Source organism: Uranotaenia lowii, chromosome 2 (genome assembly GCF_029784155.1).
Source record: "Uranotaenia lowii strain MFRU-FL chromosome 2, ASM2978415v1, whole genome shotgun sequence".
In the NCBI taxonomy this organism is placed as follows: Eukaryota; Metazoa; Arthropoda; class Insecta; order Diptera; family Culicidae; genus Uranotaenia; species Uranotaenia lowii.
The window spans coordinates 252,059,019-252,079,974 of NC_073692.1; the positions used below are offsets into that span (position 1 = coordinate 252,059,019).

Below are 20,956 nucleotides of genomic sequence, written 5' to 3' on the forward strand. Positions count from 1 at the left end.
AAAGCTCATTTCATTTGTAAACAACAACTTTCTGAAAACTGAGAACATTTCTACATTGAGTTTTGGATTTTGGAACAAATTACTGAAAAAAAAGGATTTGGATGCTGATTAATGAAAAGAATTGCAAAGAAAACAAAACCGGACTATTGGATTGACGAATTGGTGAAACAAAAAGGAAATCTAACAAACTGTAAGTAGCAAAAATATTGATTGAATTTCTGTAACTAATTATTTTACTGTGACTATTTTAGACGTGCGGAGCAATGTTGAATGATATTGGAGCGTTTGAACCAAGACGTAATCTGGCAAGAAGAAGATCGTCTTGCCGTACATTACGCAACAAAGGTCGACGAAGGAAACAAAAAATGACATCTTGACGCCTACGCTTCTAGGATTCCTCAATAGAGTGTTTCCAACAAAATGATTTTTGTTTAGCTGCATATGGCAAACTAACATAGCTGAGAAACAAATGATGCAAATATAATTGATGCAACAGATTACTGCCTTTTTAAAAATGAACCATGATAGGTTCCCGGAATTCTTCGACCATCCAAGTCTTCTAAGACGTAAGTGCTAGTACCTAATTTTTGACGTATTCGAACTTTCGTGAATTTGGGAGCTAGTTTTCCTACAAAATTTTTCGCTTTGTCCGATAAGTTAACATTTTTCTTGTACACGATCTCACCACACGCAAAGGTGTGTTTTTGGTTTGCACGAAGATTATAGGGCATAGAATAGCGCTTATAGGCTTTCAATAGATTTTCGCGAACTGTTTCCCATAATCGTTTTTGATCAGGACTAAAACACGATTCCTGTTTGTCAGGATCTAGAACTAAATCTCGTAGATGTTCATATTCTTTGCCAGAACTAACCATGTTGCGGCCAAAATTTAAAAAGTACGGCGTAAAACCAGTGCTGTCATGCACGTTGGTTCTGATGGCCATTGCGATTTGCGGAATCGATTCGTCCCATGTCTTATGGTTCGAACAGCGGTTTAAAGCACAACGTATAGCGGTGACAATAACGCGATTCACACGCTCTGTCGGGTTCGGGCTGGGGTGGTAAACCGAAAGGTTCCAGTGCGTCACCCCGTATTTGAGTAGTAATTTTTCAAACGGTTCGGATAAGAAGACTTTTGCATTATCCGTGATACAAATTGAAGGAGCACCAAATAGAGTGAAAACTTGATTCTCGACGAATGTGCAAACACCGATTGCAGTCGCCGATCTCATACATTGGACCATTATAAACTTGGTGAAGAAGTCTGTAACGACTAAGAGCCACACGTTTCCCTTTTTGGAACGTGGGTATGGTCCCAAAAAATCCATAGAAATTAGTTCCCACGGACGAGAACACATTTTCGGACTCCCACAAGTAGGAGTTACATTCACGTTTGGAATTTTTGACTCTTTGCAAACCATACAGGAGAAACAAAATCGTTTTATCTCGGAAGACATCCGTGGCCAGTAGAACTTTTCGCGGATCTTGGCCAGGGTTTTTAAGAAACCCAAGTGGGCCTCCTCATGAATCGCTTGAATAAGCGGTTTTCGCTCTGCTAACGGAACAACGTACTTCCACTTCATACCGGGATCTTCAACAAGAGAAGTGTTGGTGACAAATTTGAAAAGCTTGTCATCTACGATTTTAAAATCTTTGTACCTGTCAGGAAATTGTTCTACCTGTCTTTTTAATTGAGTTATGTACAAATCCGGCAAAGGGGTATCGATAACGCATAAGCTACGGGATAGTGCATCGGCAGATATATTTTCGGATCCCTTTTTGTATTCTAATACCATGTCGTACTTGGATAATTTAAGTGCCCATCGAGCGATCCTTGGGGACTTCGACTCAATGGACATCGTTCGTAGAAAGGTGAGCGACATCGCGTCCGTTTGTATCACAAATTGACTACCTTCGATAAAATGTCGAAAATTCTCGATGCTGAGCAAAACTGCGAGACATTCACGCTCGGTGGCGCTATATTTTCGTTGAGTACTTGATAATTTCTTCGAGTAGTATGCTATACATCGACGCTCGCCATCCTGGATTTGTGTAAGGACTGATCCTATCGCGAGGTCAGAACTATCTGTCTCGATGATGAATGGGATGGAGAAGTCGGGGTTGGACAAAATTGGGGCAGATACTAAAGCAGATTTTAACTTCCCTAAGGCCTCATCGGCTTCTTCGGTCCAAGTAAACGTTTTACGACCTTTCTTCAGCAAATTGCTAATTGGAGTTGTGATCTCGGAATAATTCCTGATGAACTTTTGGTAGAAGCCCGCGAGTCCCAAAAGTCTTCGAACATCCTTAACGGATTTTGGAGTACAATAATCGAGCACGGGTTGAATTTTCGCGACATCCATGGATAAACCATCTTCGGAAAGCACATATCCTAAGTAACGGACCTGTTTTTGGCAGAAACGAGATTTGGTGATATTAATGGTAAGCCCTGCTCGTTTTAGACGAACAGCGACTTCCTTGATCAGACGGAAGTGTTCTTCCAACGATAGCGACGTGATGATAATATCATCCAAATAAACGTACACTCGTGGTTCGAGGTCGTGACCAATCACTTTGGACATGAGGCGCACCATGGTGGCCGGACTATTTGCTAATCCGTAAGGCATAACGGTGAAACGAAACATAGATTTTGTAGTTCGGAATGCAGTTTTGTCTTTAGCGGACGGCTCTAAGCCTACCTGGTAATAGGCCTCCGAGAGGTCTATAACCGAGAAGAAACGGGATTTCTGAATACGTTGCAGTATTCCTAACATACTCGGAAATGGAAAATCGTCTTTACGCGTGGCTGCATTCAGGCGTCGCGAATCTAGGCAGATACGCCACTTGCCATTGGCCTTTTTAACCGGTAATAAAGGATTCAAAAAATCAACGGGGCCATCGCATTCCTCAATCACACCAAGTTTCAGCATTCTCTCGATCTCGACGTCTAACACGGATTCTATTTTAGGTGACCATCTGTAGGTGGCAAATTTAATCGATTTTGCACCGGGAAGCAGTTCAATCGAATGCTTTAAGACATGAGTTCGTCCCAAACGTCCATGAACCGTGACGGGTAATTCTGAAATTGCTTCGAAAAGACACGATCGCTGTTGGACTGTAAGGTCATGTTCAGTTATTATATCTTCGGGTTTTTCAATTACTCTATCTGGAATCTCAATCGTAGGCATATCTAAACTGTCATCCTCTACTTGAACGGGGTCTTGAGAAGGGATTTCGGATTTCTGTTCCGGAGAAAGTTGGAAACAGAACTTTTCTGGTTTATCACTGAAGTAATCTTCAATCAACGTTAGCTGGTTTACTGAGTTAGGTTCCTCAGTTTTAGACGGCCCTAAATCCACGAACGACTTATCGGAACGCGTTAATTCAAATCCAAATTTTCGAAGGAAATCCATCCCAAGGATCAACTGTTTTGTAACCTCTGGTACTACGACCGTTGGAATCACGTGTGTAGTGTTCTGATAAGTGAATGGAAGATTCACAAAACCAAGACAACGATAGGCGGTCCCATCAGCTGTCGATACTTTAAGATTCAAGGGATTGATTTTCAAGCCGAGCTTGTCAATTAAAGGCAACGAACTGATCACCGAAACACTGGCTCCGGTGTCAGCGAGTCCTACAACCTTTTCGGTCATGATTTTCAAGGTAATATGGGGACATTTATGAGACATAGTATTGATATGAAAGGTACGTTCGAAGTAGTGAAAATTCTGGTTAGGAACCTGAGCGAAATTATGGTCAGGAGTTAGGTTCCCAATACCTCCCGTCCTTATTCGTTTTTTGAGTCGCTATTTCCTGTATAGCGCAGATTATGTCGATTTGGACACTGAAACGCAGTAGTATCAGCATGCCCACACATATGGCAAAATATTTTTTTCGTCTTGTCACATTCCCGCCACATGTGCCCTACTTTTCTACAGTTCCAGCATACGATACCATCTCTGGCCTGGTTTTCTGCTTCATTTTTCTTCAACCGATCATTATTCCCTTTTCTTTCGGCTTGGGTCTTCATGACAAGAACGTCTTCATTTTCTAAACGGCTACCAGAATCTTCGTTTTCGTCTACCTCTTCCTCGTCTAAATAATTTAGTAACGCGTTTCGATTTAACGGTTTTAAACCGAACAAGTTTGTCTCAAGAGCATCAAATTTGTAGCAAAGTTGAGCCAAGTGCTCGATCGAGTAGATCGGCTCCAGGGCAAGCCTACGTTTATACCCTAGTTTCATATTCTCAAATATGATATCGAATTTTTCTTGTTCCGTCATTTTCTTCGTCATTCTTCTCGCAAGGGTCTCAATTTCTGTAAGGAACGCACTAAATTTTTCATTAGGTTTTTGTTTCCTAGCCCGCATTTCTTCACGAAACGATCGATCACGATTGGGATCATCGTACCTCATCATTAAATTTTCGACTAACTTACCCCAAGAAGTAAAACGTTCTTCATAGGTAGTGTACCAAATGAAAGCCTCATCGCGAAACAGAAGATGGGCATGAATTCGTAAATCGTCTTGGTCGATGCCATATGAACGACAAAGGAGGTCAATTTGCCTCAGGAAATCTACAACAGGCACAGGGTTTGAGTCTCCACTAAATTTGGGCCATTTTTCGATAATGTTACATTGTTGATACGGGAGTCGTCTTGGCTGAACTATATTCCCTACAGCACCGTATGGTCCTGATAAAGCTTCCCCTGATCTCCGCTGAGGAGCCTGAATAAACCTTGCACCATGGTATGGTGATGGAGGCGCTGATTGTGAATTTTGAGGAAAAGATAATTGTGGAGGATTAAGCGAATCGAGTCTATCACCAGAAGCAACAGGATTCATATATTCACGCGTAAATGGTACTGTACACGGAGGTACCATTGGATTCGAAAGACTCGAGGCATTCAAAGGGTTCAAATTACCTGGATCTACGCGTTGAGACAAGCTCGAAATCTTAGCTTGCGGAGTTTGATAATTTCTCGGATTTTGTAAAGTTACATTCGCGATATTCTCGACTAATTGATCGATAGTCCTCCGATCTACCGCTCGATCAAACCGTACCGGTCCTTGATCAACAAGGCTGTTAACATACACCCGAATGTAGTTTTCGACTTCTGATACGTGAAGATATTCGTAATCGCCTGATCTAGGAAAATCCGGATTTCTTGCAAGTCCCAAATTGGACACGTTGTTAGCCGTCGAGTGGTTGAGCGCGTAATCTGGGAGAAACGGTTCCCCATCATTCGTCAATTGAGAGACATTAAGTCTATTACCCGCCGAGGCCACCGGCTGACCATTTATTTCACGATCCAGACTCGAAAACGGTAATCGATTCAATTGGGTTCTGTTACGCATCGCGATATTTTCTTGTGCACGCAACGACATGAGATCATATCCCAAAAACGGAGATTGATCATCCAACGAATTTCGCTGCGAAACCGCGTGACCGCGTGACGTACTAGGCATGTTCATTTGCATTTCCGACGCGTTTAATCTCGCACCCGATTCGTTTGCCTGTGTGCCGAAAATCTGTGCCTCCGTAGCCGAAGTGTTGACTCGCGTACCCGAAACTTGTACTCGCGAGCCTGGAATATATCCTGGCGGAACGGAGAAATATGTTTGCGAACCGACGATATTTGGTTGCGTACCGGAAATAGAGATTTGAGGTTCGACGAAGTTAGTTTGATTATCAGACATGACATTTTGCGCACCGGAAGGATTCTCTATTACACCTGAAACGTTTGCTTGCGACCCGGACATATCCCTGACTGATGCAGTCGGAATATCGAGCATCGACTCCGATACCCGAGGAGTGGTCATAATCGTATCGGAAGTATTCTGGTCCGGACCAGCAACAGGAGTTTCCGTTGTTTTCGGTGTATCCCTACAAGTTATTTGGATCTTTGAAAAACTTTTGGCTAATAAATTTAGATCTATCTTGAAAAATCTCTCTGCCAAACCGCTTACAAGGTTTTTCAAAACTATTTGGTTTTGTTGCTCCAATTCGTTTTTCGGTGTGTATCTCCCTAACCGTCTGTGGTAATGTACTAATCGAGAGTACAAGCTACCATGAGGTCGTCCAATGCTCAAAGTTTGCTCAATTTCTTTCAATTTACTTGTTATACGAACAAAGTCGTCTGTCAATGCTTGAGGCGTTGTGTAAACAATCGTCGCAGGATCTTCTTGATCACGCAACAAAATTCGCAAAGTTCTTCTTTTTGATTGTACAGGCTCATTAACATTGGCTCCTCTTAAAGCAAGCTCATAATTCAATTCCTCTTCCTCGAGGTGATCTGCGTTAATGTGGTAATGCTCCATTTTGCACGTAATTGGAAACTAAAGATATAATTAAATAATTCAAATATATGTGACAAAAAATAACAAACTAATCCAATCCAATCCAAAATTAAAAAAAAATGCAATAATAAACTTTGTCTAATACTATTACCAAATAATCCAAACCAATTAATTAACGAATTCAATAATATATCATACGAATAACTTTACAAACGAATTTATGATTCTTACGATTGCGATGGTCTGATCAACGTAAGCGAATTTGGTTCTAATGTGTCCAAGTTTTGTGGTTATGAAATCAATATTTTTAGGTTAACTGTATTTAACTCAACTGTTTTACGAGCCCCACACGTTGGGCGCCAGATTTGTAACGAATGTTTTAGTTCCCAAACAGCCAACAGCTTATAGCGCCACTCCCGGAAACCGAGAGGCTGTTGGTGCGCGATTTGTGCCCCGGCTAGAGACTCTGATTCAAGGCGGGCTAACAGTTTTAACACTCAGTCCCACTTAATCTTCCCAACTTACCAATCGAGTTGCGGCCCTAACTTTTTTAAACAAGTATGAGATGAATTGCACAACCCACAACTATGCGGACAAATCAAAATCTTACTCCCACGCAAACCAAATCAATGAAACCGTCAACGCTTCCCACCAATTTCAACACACGACTTTCAATTGAGCTAACACAATATGTTTAATTGTAGCGTTCATTGTGTTCCTGTAGCCCTGAGTGACGTCACTAATCATAATAGCTCTTAAGAATATTCACAAGTGTCTTAATCTAATCTGACCTTTTCGATTCAGCAAACCAATTTACGCATCGGTAGATTCCAACCTCCAACTAATAACCAGAGGCGACCATGTGGTTGGTGTCTCAGCTAACGCACCAAGACACGACTCGTACTTAACTAGTACGATGGCTTTTTCAACACGTGGCAGTGGTTGATTCTCGGATGGCTTATCGGTGGTGAAGCCTTCAATCGACGGGCTCGGCGGAACCGTATGGAGACCGGTGTGTTGATCGTACACCGTGTTCGAGCTCTCCTAATATTGGCAACAATACTACGGTTGTAGCACGTGTTCCACTCCAAACCACCGTTGTGGATACCGTCTTCTTGGCCCCGAGATTGGCAGCGAAATAAGCCCCAACAAACACCCACGTTGAACAGTGGGTTGCCTATGTTCAACGAGATTGCTTAGAACCACATATCGTCAGATTTGGTGTAACAGTTCTTACCTGCTGAGTTAGCTTAAATTGCTCACAGCGAATAAAAAAACCTCACTTGACTTAGGGTCAATGCAAGTTTGCCTAGATTTGTTCACATTAAAACAATTTATTAGATCACGCTAACACTTTTACAACTTTTTACTTACTAGTGCAATTTTCGAAGCCACACTATATGTGCACTAGAGTAGCCTTACAGCTCTATTGCTGATTCTAAATTTACAAAAGAAATTAGCAAATTAGATTAGGTAGGCTTCTAACTATAGCTTGGCACGTTTTTACACTTACGAGCCTTCAAGTGCGGTCGAGCTCGATGTTTTTCGCTGAACGGATTTCACCAAAGTGGCTTACGATAGCCGACTAGACTAGCTACGATCCCCCCAATCTAACCCGCGCCAAACGATGGCTTAGCCACCGGCAGTTGTGTGTGTTGCACCCCATCTCATACACCCTAGCTGGTGGGCTTTTGTGCAAAATTTCAAGGACAAGGTAACATTTTTTTATACGCCTCTTTTTGCAACCCCGATCAGCTTATTGCAAAAATTAAATGAGTTCAAGTGTGGATCTCATCACGATGCAAAATCGTAAGAAGCCTAACTGTTGTGAATACCGACCAGAAGATGGCGCGTCGAGCGGATAATTTAGCTTTCTATTTCTAAGCACGGTTTTGAGCTTTAGCTTTTTTATGGCAACTGAAATGCAGTGGCTCACTACTAATCGACAGGGCGTAAACTAAATCATTACAATTCTTACCGGTCGCCAATAAGGCAGCGGAAAAATAAGTGTTCCTCCAGTGGGGCCATCAGCAACGGAAACCGAGCGAGGTAGCAGTAATCCGTCGACACCGATTCCGGTAAAAAGCTGTGGAGGATTCGGAATTGCTGCTGCTAAGTTTACAGACGGAATCCGAGTCTACCATTGCCAGATTAGCCGGGAGAATAAACAACCAAAGCTCAGATTGCTAAGGACTTTGGTGCCGAAGGGCAAAAAGGAAAAGATGGAGAAAGAAAGCTTCACAGCCCCGAGACGAGGCAAAGGGGTGTCCAGTAAACCATGTAACGGACGGTAGGCTATTATAAATCTAGCAATACTGAACAACATTTCATTGCGTTTTGATGTGCTTTTTAATGATTATAGTTGAAAAAAGACAAATGTCCATATATGCTTCAATATTTTTTTAAATCGTTAAAATATCATGTATCGCTCAAATTAATCTTTGAATATTTGGGGAAAAAATGAAGATCCCTGCCCAAGTTGTATGTGATAATAACGAAATAATAGAATTGTCAATGTAATAGATATGTTAAGGTTGCCAGAACTAAGGTTGCTAGAATTTTTCCAGCACGTATTTTATAAAAAATACCTGCAAAATACGGGTATTTGATTTCAAATGTGACGACCATAAATCCGGGCAAAATCCGGCAATTTTTTTCAAAACCAAAAAATTACTTAATAAAATCGAGAAAATAAATTGAAAAAAAAAATTCTCGTCATTCATCAAAACTCATCAACAGATTTTGAATCGTATTTTAGGCTCCCAATAAACCTTTCATGATTATTTTTATTAAACTTGCTCTTTGGCGATCGTTGTTTTTTTTATCTTCCAAATAAAGTGAATAAATCCGGGCAAAATACAGGTATTTTTTTAATGAATCCGGGCAACCGGGCCAGGCCGGACTGTTGCCAAATTTTGTATTAAATATCCGTGCAAACCTGGATGCCCGGTTTTATCCCTCTGGCAACCTTAGTTTAAACTTTAAAGGGATAGTTTAGATACCACGTTAACAGCAACAGTGAGATCTTCTAAATTTTTTTTTACCTAAATGCCCATCTCAACAAAGAACCGCATGTGAACGACCATGCCAATGACTGAAAATTTCAAATCATGTATTATTGTTCATAATCATTGTAAGAAAATAAAACTTAAACCGTCGCACTGTTCGGTGAATTGATGAGGGAAAGGAGCTTAAAAATAAGCTTCAACTGCTCGTTTTTTAGACTGTTATAATGTGTTATACATTTTATTTATGTAAGCATCAATAAGAATTTTTGTGAAAATGAAACCTAAAAAGTAAATTTAACCAATGCCAATTTTGCCAACCAATAAACCAATGTTCAGAAATCAAGTGTTCTTAGTTACCCCGTATGTTCAAAAAATATGGGGTAAATATGAACACTGCTTTTTGCGTGGGTAAAATAATTTCTGACAAAAAAATCATATCACGCCTTATGGAGCAGAACTCTTGAGAAAAACATTTCCTCTTTTTCACTTTGTAGAAGGAGTCAATTGGCATCATGTTTCTGTTAATTCATACATATATTCGCAATATTATAGATGTTAATATGTTCAAGTGAATATTACCCACCTTTCCGTGGATAATTGTGGATTTTTCTAAAAACCAAACCATTTTGAATGTGGTTGAAATAATCGAACACGTTAACCCTCTATAAATCCCCCCCTAGAATTCTTCAATGGCTCACCTGTGGTATCCTGAAAAGACGTAACAAATTGGCAACCTGGATGGAAGTGACAGACGAGGCCGCTCCGACAACTCCGGAGATGACTTTCTTTTTGTGGCCCCGGCTACAGTTGTTGTAGTCCGAGGCATCGTCGATATTGCTAATGGAACCTTTGATGAAATCTACCGCCATTTCCAGGCCGTACGTATCTTTGTCGCAATCGTCTAGAATGTGCGCGCCGATTGTCACATTAGGGATCAAGTTTTCGGTGTTGATTTTGTCCAAGGTGTACAGCATCGTTTCCAGTGCTTGAATTCCACCTTGAGGCATGATCGGACCACAGACTACCGAATCTTCGCGAGAGTGAACCATCATCAGCCCACCCAGAATTAAATCGCCTTCGACAACGGCCTCCCGCTTGACTGGCCAGTGGATCATGCCCGGTGACTTACTAACGTTACGTAGCTCCTCCTTGATTGGCCCTTTCTCGTTGTGTCGCACAAAGTACCAATTGTTTCGATGCATCTGCTGCAAACCGTGGCGTTTGTGTTTAAAAGTAAATTTATTTTGGCACAAATAACTGGCCATATGGCGCGTACTGTGGTTGCCATGCTTCTCTACGAATTTTATCTCATGGCCACAATCATCTACACTATAGTAACGGTAACGTTGGTGATTTCTTCCATGGTGAGAGTATTCTCGTGCATCTACTTTTGAAAACAGCAAATTCAGCAAACACAAAATAAAATCTATCTTGATGATCAACATCAATTGTTTCATTTTTGTATCGCTTTTATTTGTTGATACTCTTCAGGGTGTTGGACATTGTTAGTGAAGAAGATGAGAACCTGAAACAATAATGAAAGGTTTAAGTTATTTATGGGTTTCGGAAGCCAAAAAATCTTTCGCTATAAATAGCCTTACTAAGAAATGTATGCAATCAATTTTTTAAATACCTTTTAATTGTTTAAATAGTGTCATAAATAAGAAGGCTTTGTACGCAATTGAGAGTTGGTAAAATTTACCGAGAAGCGAAGTGAATTTTTTCCACCCAGCTTTCGAGGTAGATTTTACCTTTTTTTTATTCACCTAGCAAAAAGGAAAAAATGTGTATGGAAAACGCGAAGATTTGTTCGGAGAATGTCAATTTTTTTTTGTTTTTCTTGAATATCTTTTTCTCACGCAATACGAAGGCAATTTCTATATATGGAGCTTACTAGAAAATTCTCTAGCGATAATCCTGTCAGACTAAGGGAAACTCCAATACGGTAATGATACGGGTAACACTTTGAAAAATATGATCGATTCGTGTAGTCACCACTTACCTGTTCATTACCATTTGATAAAACCGAGCAATTCAAAGTCAGAAAAATGTCAGAAAAGTCAGAAACTACCAAACTGGCTATGCCGTATAGACAAGTTTACTCTTTAAAAAAAAGGCGTGGATTTGTTCGATCCCAAAAACCTGCACCATTGAAATAGCTAAACTTGATTCAAAATGTGATTTGTACAAATAAGAGTAAGATAATATTTGTTCAAAATCAAAATGTGAAGGAAAAAAGACAGTTCTACCTGTTATGAGTTCAATTTTTTGCAAAACCATGGTATCTGGTGACTGCAAATTTCTAGTAACCCTAACTTTTTTTACAAATGATAAAGAATCTAATCAAGATTCTTGTTAAAAGAATCTGACTGAAAATCGGGCGGAAAATCTGTCAATGCTGCTATTTTCTTTTCATGATGCCCGTTTTGTGTGTTATAATTATTTTCTCGCTAATCTTCTCGCTTTGCCGTCTTCGACAAATTTTCCAATAAGCCTCATATATTGGTATTTCATTTGCATTGCGTGAGAACAAAATATTCCAGAAAAACAAAAAAAGTGACATTCTGTGAACAAATTTTCGCGTTTTTCCATACAAAACTTCAAATCAAAACCCGGGTACCTAAATCTTTTTTTAAAGTCTCTCGTTCGTTTTGATCAAAAGTAAACTTTTTAAACTACAGCGTTTTTGAAAATCGAAAAATCTTGCAAATGACACACCTTAAAGGGTGATAAGGTCAAAATTTGGTCAAGGAAAAACGCGTGTAAATCGGTGAAATCGTTTATTTAAAAAATCTAATTAAATTTCTTTTTCAAGTTTAATTAGTACAAAATTCAGGAAAAATATTCAGTTAGGCTTCCGCTTTTCCAAATCCGAATTGCCGAGCCTTACGCTCAACCCCTGCCATAAGATTATGTACAGCCACCTTGCCCACCTTCTTCGCCGCTGAAAGCCAGTTTGCCTTGAACTGCTGCTCGTTTTTAGCAGTTTTTTGGTCTTCTTTAGGTTCCGCTTGACAATAGCCCAATATTTCTCAATTGGAGGGAGCTCTGGCGTGTTGGGAGGATTCTTGTCCTTGGGAACCACCTGCACGTTGTTGGCGGCGTACCACTCCATGGCGTTTTTACCGTAATGGCAAGATGCCAAATCCGGCCAAAACAGTACGGAACAACCGTGTTTCTTCAGGAAAGGCAGCAGACGTTTATTCAAACACTCTTTCACGTAAATTTCTGGGTTGACAGTCCCGGAAGCTATGAAAATGCTGCTTTTCAAGCCACAGGTACAGATGGCTTGCCAAACCAGATAGTTCTTCGCGAACATTGACAGTTTCATGTGCTTGAAAATATCTGCTACATTTCCCCTTCCTTTTGCCGTATAAAACTCCTGTCCCGGAAGCTGCTTGTAGTCGGCTTTGACGTAGGTTTGGTCGTATTTTGTTTATCATCGCGATTTGGAGTCACTACCTTCTTGCAAGTCGATAGTCCGGCTCGTTTTTTGGCTCGATGCACGGTTGTAGACGATACACCCAGCTTATTTGCGGCATCTCGGAGAGAGAGGTTAGGGTTTCGCTTGAAACTACTGGCAACTCTCTTTGTCGTCTCAGCGGCTTCCGGTTTTCGATTTCCCCCCGATCCAGACTTCCTGGCTGTCGTCAAATGTTCTCCAAACACTTTATTTACATTTGTAACGGTTGATTTGGCAACTTTTAGCGATTTTACCAGCTTTGCGTGCGAGTAGCTCGGATTTTCGCGATGCGCGAGCAAAATTTTGTTTCGCTGCTCTTCTTCCTTGGACGGCATTTTGACAACTGAAGAGGGAATTCCAAAATCAAAATAAGAGCAATATTCTACACACACACACACCTTCAAAATAAGGGGTGTTCAGGTTTTTTAAATGCAAAATTGAAAGAAATATGTCAAGTTGATATTGACCAAATTTTGACCGTATCACCCTTTACATATGTATGGGAATGGTCATAAAAATAAGGTTATTAAGAGTTTCCAAAATGTCCCGCTTTTTCCGGCGCTGTACCGCTTATTTTCGTGAAATGTCCCGCTTTTTTCTGAAATTATCTGGTAATCCTATTATATACCCTCCTTGATAGCAACCAAGAAATGTTTTGCTTTGCTAGCAAAAACGTGACCCATGGTTGTGTGAAATTTGGGAGATGCAGTAACAATTATTTATATAAATTTTATTTTTCAAATATTATTGAAATTTCGCTTTGTTTCGCGTGTTTTGGAAAATGTAAGCACGTTCTTTGTACTTATATGAGACAAATTTATGTTGCTGGAATCTTTGAAATACCCGCATAATGGATTTAACGGTTTAAGATGTCAACCTTATATCATTGAAAATGTATGCTATTGTTTAACCGATAATAATTAATGTATGACAAAAAACTATCCAAACAGCAATTTTACTGTTGATGACGGGTTTCGTAAGCCGAGTGTTAAACAATTGACTATCATTTTATTTCAAACCATAGACAGTTAAGGACGATTATAAATTTTTAAATCTTAGTTTTGATCCTGAGTTTAAAATTCTTAAAACTATCTATTTGATTTTTGTTTTATATTTAATCTGGAATCGTTTGATTTTGAAACCATATATGATGCTTTTCGGAAATTTGGATAGAAAATTTATAACAAACATCGGTGGAATAAGTTATTTCACTTATAATTCGAATTTTGCATTACCAAAGTCATAATATTGCCATAAAAATTCTACCTCAATGATATTTAAATAGGAAAATTATAATAATCTGAAAAAAAAAATATTTTAAAAAATGTAATTTTGAAGATAATTGCTTAAAAATATGTGAAATTAAACATTTTTCTGTGATTTCGACAACCTTGTTCAACATCTCAATGCAATGATCCAATACAGAACTTAAATTTAAAAAAGGGGGTTTTTACCATTTGTAGGGAAAAAAATCTAGGTTTTGAGGACAAGTTTCCACAATTTTGCGAATAAATCACAGAAAGGCAATTAGCGATTCAACGTTCGGTTTTAACAGGAAAGTTGTTGACACGAATTTTTGCCCAGAAGTACTATTAAAAAATTTAGAGAAATAAAAAATGACAAAGATTTAGTGATGTACCTTTTCAATATCGGGTGTTTAAAAAATCGTGTTGAATTTATTTTTATAAACACGTGAATTCGTTTTATTTTTTTTTTCAGATTTGTTTTCGCCAAAAATTTGTAGTTCCGGTAAACTTCGTTCTACCTTTTACTCAATAAATCATTGGAAAATGTTTGATTTCATCTACTCGTGAATCGGTTTTCATGAAAATCGTCTTAAAGTTGTTCGAGTTGTGTCACATTTCAAGTTGATTTTTTATGGGAACCTCCTTCCATGAAAAGTGAGATTCTTGAAACTATTATACAAACCATCTCTGGCCCGAAAAACCCTCGGATACCAAATTTCACTTCATTCCGATCGTCTGTTTATACGTGATGGTGTTACAAAGAAAACCCCTCCATTTTTATGTATAAGATGACGTGCAGCTCTACTAATCTATATATATAAAAAGCAATTTCTGTATGTTTGTTTGTTTGTTTGTTTGTTTGTTTGTTTGTTTGTTTGTTTGTTTGTTTGTCCTCTATAGACTCAGCCGTCTTAAGAGCTAGAGAGCTGAAATTTTCCATGGATGCTCATTAAAACCAGGAAGGATGAAAAATGTTTTCTGATTTTCGGATGACCCCTTCTGGAGAGGGTCGTCCATAGAAGACAAATATTGTTTTCGCGATATTTACGTTACTTTTCGTCGGATCGTGATAAAAATTTGCCCATGAGTGTTTTGAAAGACGAGCAATCGATTTCAGGTGTCAAATTTTGTGTAAGGGGTCAGGCAAAGGGGTCGTCCATATTAATTGTTCGCTATTTTTGCGATATTGTCATTATTATACATCGTATTCAGATGAAAATTGGTAAACGGTAGTTTTGAGTGAAGTGCAATCGATTTGAGATATCAAATTTTGTGTAAGGGGGCGGAAAAAGGGGTCGTCCATATAAAATTTTCAGTATCTTAGTGATATTGACGTTTTTATACATCGGATTGGGATGAAAATTTGCAAATTGAAGTTATTAAGGACAAACAACTGATTTCACTTATCCAAACTAAAATCAGGGGTCGGCCAAAGGGGTCGTCCATGTTAACTATTCACTGTTAATGTGATATTGTCGTTATTATGCATCGGATTCAGACGAAAATTGATACACGAGAGTTATGAGAGATGAGCAATGGATTTCAGGTATTAAATTCAGTGTAAGGGGCCGGCAAAGGGGGTCGTCCATATAAACCTTTAAATATTTTTGCAATACCATCGTTATTATACATCGGATTGGGATGAAAATTTGCACACGGTAATTTTCAGGGACGAGCAACCGATTTCAGATGTCAAATGTTTTGTCAGGGGTCGACGAAAGGGGTCGTCCATATTAATTAATGTTTCACTGTTTTTAGAAATATTGACGTTATTATACAATGGATTGCTTTGAAAATTTGCACACGGGAGTTTTTAAGGAAGGGCAATCGATTTCAGATATCAAAGATTGCAAACGAGGCCACCGAAAGGGGTTTAACTTTTTGGCAATAATTGCGTTGTTATGCAATGATTTAGTCGAAATTTATACACTTAGTTTTTTGGCACGGTCAATTGATTTCTGATTTCAAATTTAGTAGCAGACCACAGACGAAGTGATCGTCCAATATTTTTGCAATTATTACTTAACAATGAATTCAGAAGTGCATCTGGAGAATGCTTGGCAATTGACTTTGAAAGCGAGACGGAGTTCGTATGGGATCAGCTAGTTATTTAAAAAAATGCTATTCAAAGTGCGGCCCGCCGGAAAAATTTCAAATTAAAATTGGCCCGTTGGTTCAAAAGGTTGCTCACCCATAAACTATTCGAGCATGCACAACTTTCTTTTTTATTTCCTAATCTGAAATTGCTTAAAAATAACTAAATGAGTTATAAAATTTCAGTTTTAGGTTAACTCACAAACTTTGCAAGTTATCTAGTAATTTTGGATTTGTTGGCCCACGTTTCCCCACAGTTTTAAAAAATCCAAAAAAAAAACTTTTTTTTCAAACAGTCAGAACCCGGGAAATTAATAGATTTAAAAAATAAATAAAAAGCCTAATGATACCTTAAAAATGTAGAAAACTTTTCCATTTATTTTTTCCTTTTTATCTTTTATAATAAAGAAGTTATGAAGCAAAGAAAAAAAGTGACCCATGATACCCCACTCTCCCCTATATATAATTATGCAAATTTCATCTTTTGGAAATCTGAATTGCTAGTTTTAACGACTTTTCATTTTTTTATTGTATTTATACTTGACTTCTTCTAATATTCATCTGAAGCTATTAGAAACCTTTGAATCACATTTTCTTCCTATTTTTATTTTGCACCCATTTTACGTAATTTAAGTTAAATTATTCAATTTTCAATTATTTTTATTTAGATAGCTTGAGTTTTAATAGCTATATTCAAAGATGGACTCAAAAATCTATTCCAGCAATGATAAAATTTAAACTGCAAAAGCGACGCTTTGTTGATAGTTCTAAAATTTCAAGGCATCATAACCTTTGGGTTTCGCTTGTCTGCGATAAGAAGATAATTAACCTGCCCAACTGTTATGGAGTGATAAGAATTTCACCCCAGCATCGGAGCTTTTTGATCATTATGCTATGTTGAAAGCCTGCGAGCTTTTCCATCTCCAATCTACTGCATTTTCGTTATTTTTTTTCTTATTGGACGTGATGTGTGATTTTTTTTCTTCCCCTAACTGAACTATTCTCATTATCTTTGGGTATCCCAAGATACTGGAACTTTTCTATGCAGTACCGATAATTTTTACACCTCTTTTTTCCTTGCCCAATAAATGGACCATTTTTCTTTGTGAAAATAAGATAAAAATCCCTAGTGCAAGTTGTGGGTGGATTTCGATAAAGATAACACATGTAACACGTTTGCACTTACCGATAACAATTATTTTTCAACATTGAACTTGTGTTGGGTGATGGGAAAATGGCACTTTACTTAGCAGAAAATTTTCCGAAAATTTCGTGAACTGATAAGACCGATCACCTCCCAGTTTATATGTTCTTATCATCGCGCTGCAAATATATAAAGAGAGAGTACACAATATGGAACGCTTTCATCCTTATGTGTATAAACACCAACACAATGCTGATAAACAGGACGCATGCTCGGAAGCTTTCATTAGGGGCGCTCTCATTCTCTTCTGTGTATCAGCATGCAACTTTTTATCAGGCAGCTTTTGCAGGCGCCCTGGTCCTGGCCCTGGTCTATGATTTGAGAACACGCAAATATGCGGCGAAATTATTTCTTATCATCGGAACACCGCAACCGAATTCTGAAGCCCGTTTTCCGAGAAATTCACCACCAAAATTTACGATGAGTTCAGATTCGCGCATATGGAACGTTCAGTTTGTTATCACTCACAACATTATTTGCTTCCATAAGCATCCATTGATATACTTTCTTATCACTAGCAGAGCTTTTTCCGCCATACACTCACACTAGTCTATCGTTTCTAGTAGTAGGATTTTCGCCAAAAGTGCTTTTTATGCGCTTCGTCACTGGGAAAAATGGACCAACATTGGAGGAAGAAAAAAGTCTTGCAGATGCTTATCACAAATTGTCCATGCAAAAACCTTATCAATTCTAACCGCGAACAGCATCCACCCACCATAAATGCAAAATACCGAACTTCAAAACTGCCACGAAGCTGCTAATTCAAAAAGAATTCATCAATTTCACCAACCACTGATAAGGAGCGCAGTAATTGTTGTTTTGATCGATAGCCGAGTGATAAAGGAACTGACAAGTACGCGCAAGGATTCGCCTCTACAGTCAAGCATCATCATACAACACCCGATTTATCACTCAGCTCAGCAGGTATAAAAGCGAGCTTTTAGGGATAAAAAAAAACTGTTTTTTCACGTGATGCTGTGGGGGGTGTTCGCGATGCACCAACACATTCGTCAGAAAATGCGAAAGTTCACTTTTTTTTATCAGAAATTATTACAAATTATCGGATAAGCTATGCAAATTCCAAGTGGAACAACATTGCCTTTCTGTCAACCATGAGCTCAAGTTTAGCACAGGTGTAATATGCGAAACTATATTTTTTGTGGTCCTTTTCTTATCTCGAGTTAAAGATGAAATTTACTGTTGGCATAAAAGCATTCGACGAAAATAACATCAATAAAGTTTTAAGGGGATTTGAATTTAGAATCCGAATTCCGTATACTGGATATGAATCTGAATTCTTAATCCGGATCCTTATTCTACATTCTCATTTGGAGTTCTGAACCTGAGTTTTAGATTTTAATTCTTATTTTTAAATCTGAATCCGAAATCTGAATATGAACTTTGGATAGCAATTTAAAATCAGAAATCTGGATCTTAATTCTCAATTTGAAGTTTAATAATACTGAAACCAAATTCTGTTCTGATTAGTAAAACAGAAATATGAGTAACTACATAGCTGCCCGGTGATCTTTGCTACACCTTCTTAAACTCAATTTCTTAATTGAACATCAACATTTCTTTAAATTGATAGCTGCTCCTAATGTTTCTAATTTAAATTCGAAGATTTTAGAAATTTAGAATTATCCTCTGTTTCCCAAAAACACGATTAAGCAATAATATTTTTAATCTAAAATTTAATATTATTTGTTATATTTTGAGTTTGGATACCTAAACCGAAATAATATATTTCATACACATTAATTACAGATGAATTTAGCTTACCTTAGCTTGTTTGACAACTCATACTCACCTTAAATCGTCAAAACCGAAATACAGTAATTTTATATTTCCAATTACAAAATCATGTGTTCCTTTCTAATTTATTACTAAACTTGTAACATGAGACATTTGTAATACTCAGTGATAATTATTCAAATAGATGTAAAAACCAATACGTTGATTATCAGATTTTAGCCATTTCAGCACGTTTCAGATACCTGTAAATATATTTAACGAAATAATATAAATTTTCCAAAATCATCTTCATATTAAAATATAATAATCAACACGATCATTTTCCACCCGAAGAAATCAATATTCCTTATGACCTCACAAGGAATATAGATTGGAAAAATTATGCATCGGGTATCATTGAAGCCATCGACTCAACGGATGAGCTGCCTCCGGAGGCAGAGTATAGTTTCATCTCCGGGACGATTGTGGACCAGGGTTGGTAAATTTCGCCCGTCACGCTTGACCCGACTAGTTTTGTTTCATCAAACGACTGGCACTGTTCTCAATTGACGGAGCCTCACTACTCGCATGACGGATAAAGCACGACAACAATCAACATTTCTCCATCATGCGACTGGCGAAGCTCCTACACATGGTCAGATTTCCCCTGAGAGTGACTGGCAAATCTCTTCACACTTCGATCGGCTGCTGACGGCAGGTACAACTAATCGAACGACTTGCTGGCAGAGAGCAACAATAGCAATAAAAAACCGAAACGGGCTTGCTGGCAGAAGCAACAATAATAATAAATGCTTTTCTATTTCGTCTTCGGTCTTCTTCGGCTTGCTGGCAGGAGAAACAATAATAATAAATGCGTTTCTTTTTCGTCATCGGTCGTTTGAATGCGATTGCTTGACTAGGTTATTATTTTAGCTTCAAATAGCTGGGGAATGAATGACTGGCAAACGAAGTGACTGGTCGTTAAGGAACAAACAAATGAGTTTGACGGACCAAGAAGCTCAACAGTCACAGTCATTTGACTAATGACGTTGAATAATGCCAACCCTGTTGTGGACTATGCAATTGGGGCACAGGTCAGACGAAACGAAAACTCAACGATCCTGAAAAGACCTCCTACTCCGTGATGGAACGGTGAGTGTTCTCGCGCGGAAAATGAAAAGCGCAAGGCGTTTGTCGAGTTTCGCAGAGCCGAATTGCCAGAGAAGTTCCAGTTCCAGTTCAAGAACCTAATCAAGGCCAAGAAACGTGGATACTGGCGGCGATTTGTGGATGGGTTATCTCGAGAAACGTCTCTGCGTACACTTTGGCAGACAGCACGAAACATGCGTAATCACAATGCCTCGAACGAAAATGAGGAAAGTTCGAGCAGATGGCTATTAAAGTTCTCGAAAAAGGTCTGCCCGGACGCAGCTCCAGCTCTGAAAATATATCGGGATACAGAGAATAGTTCCGAAACCGAGGATAAATTTTCGATGGTCGAACTTTCACTTGCGCTCTGGTCCTGCAACAATTCAGCTCCCAGACTGGACAGAATCAAATTCAACTTGTTGAAGAATCTGCCAGATTCCGCTAAAAAACGTTTATTGAATTTATTGAATAAGTGTTTGGAGCTGAACATTGTTCCGCATGACTGGAGACAAGTGAAAGTCATCGCCATCCAAAAACCGGGAAACTAGCTTCTGAGTACAATCCGTATAGGCCGATTGCTATGCTCTCGTGTCTCCGGAAATTGCTCGAAAAAATGATTCTCTTTCGGCAGGATAAATGGGTTGAATCAAACAACCTGTTGTCAAGTACACAATTTGGATTCCGTAGAGGCAAGGGTACGAACGACTGTCTAGCACTACTATCATCAGACATTCAAGTGTCATTTGCTCAAAAAGAGCA

General features: G+C 38.7%; 1 protein-coding gene across 3 annotated transcripts in view; it reads right to left on the minus strand.

Moving 5' to 3' along the window:
- LOC129749213 (metabotropic glutamate receptor 8-like) overlaps positions 1-18,181 on the minus strand; it is a 33,268-nt gene extending 15,087 nt beyond the window's left edge. The window contains exons 1-3 of one of the 3 annotated variants that reach the window (XM_055744153.1): positions 18,105-18,181; positions 17,297-17,433; positions 10,005-10,831 (exon numbers count right to left, since the gene is read on the minus strand). In XM_055744153.1, the coding sequence (XP_055600128.1) occupies positions 10,005-10,763 (759 nt within the window). In that variant the 5' untranslated portion in view covers positions 10,764-10,831; positions 17,297-17,433; positions 18,105-18,181. Of the gene's footprint in view, positions 1-10,004; positions 10,832-17,296; positions 17,434-17,500 lie in introns of all 3 variants that reach the window. The other 2 variants (XM_055744151.1, XM_055744152.1) reach the window with 2 other exon arrangements.
- Positions 18,182-20,956: the final 2,775 nt, after the last annotated feature.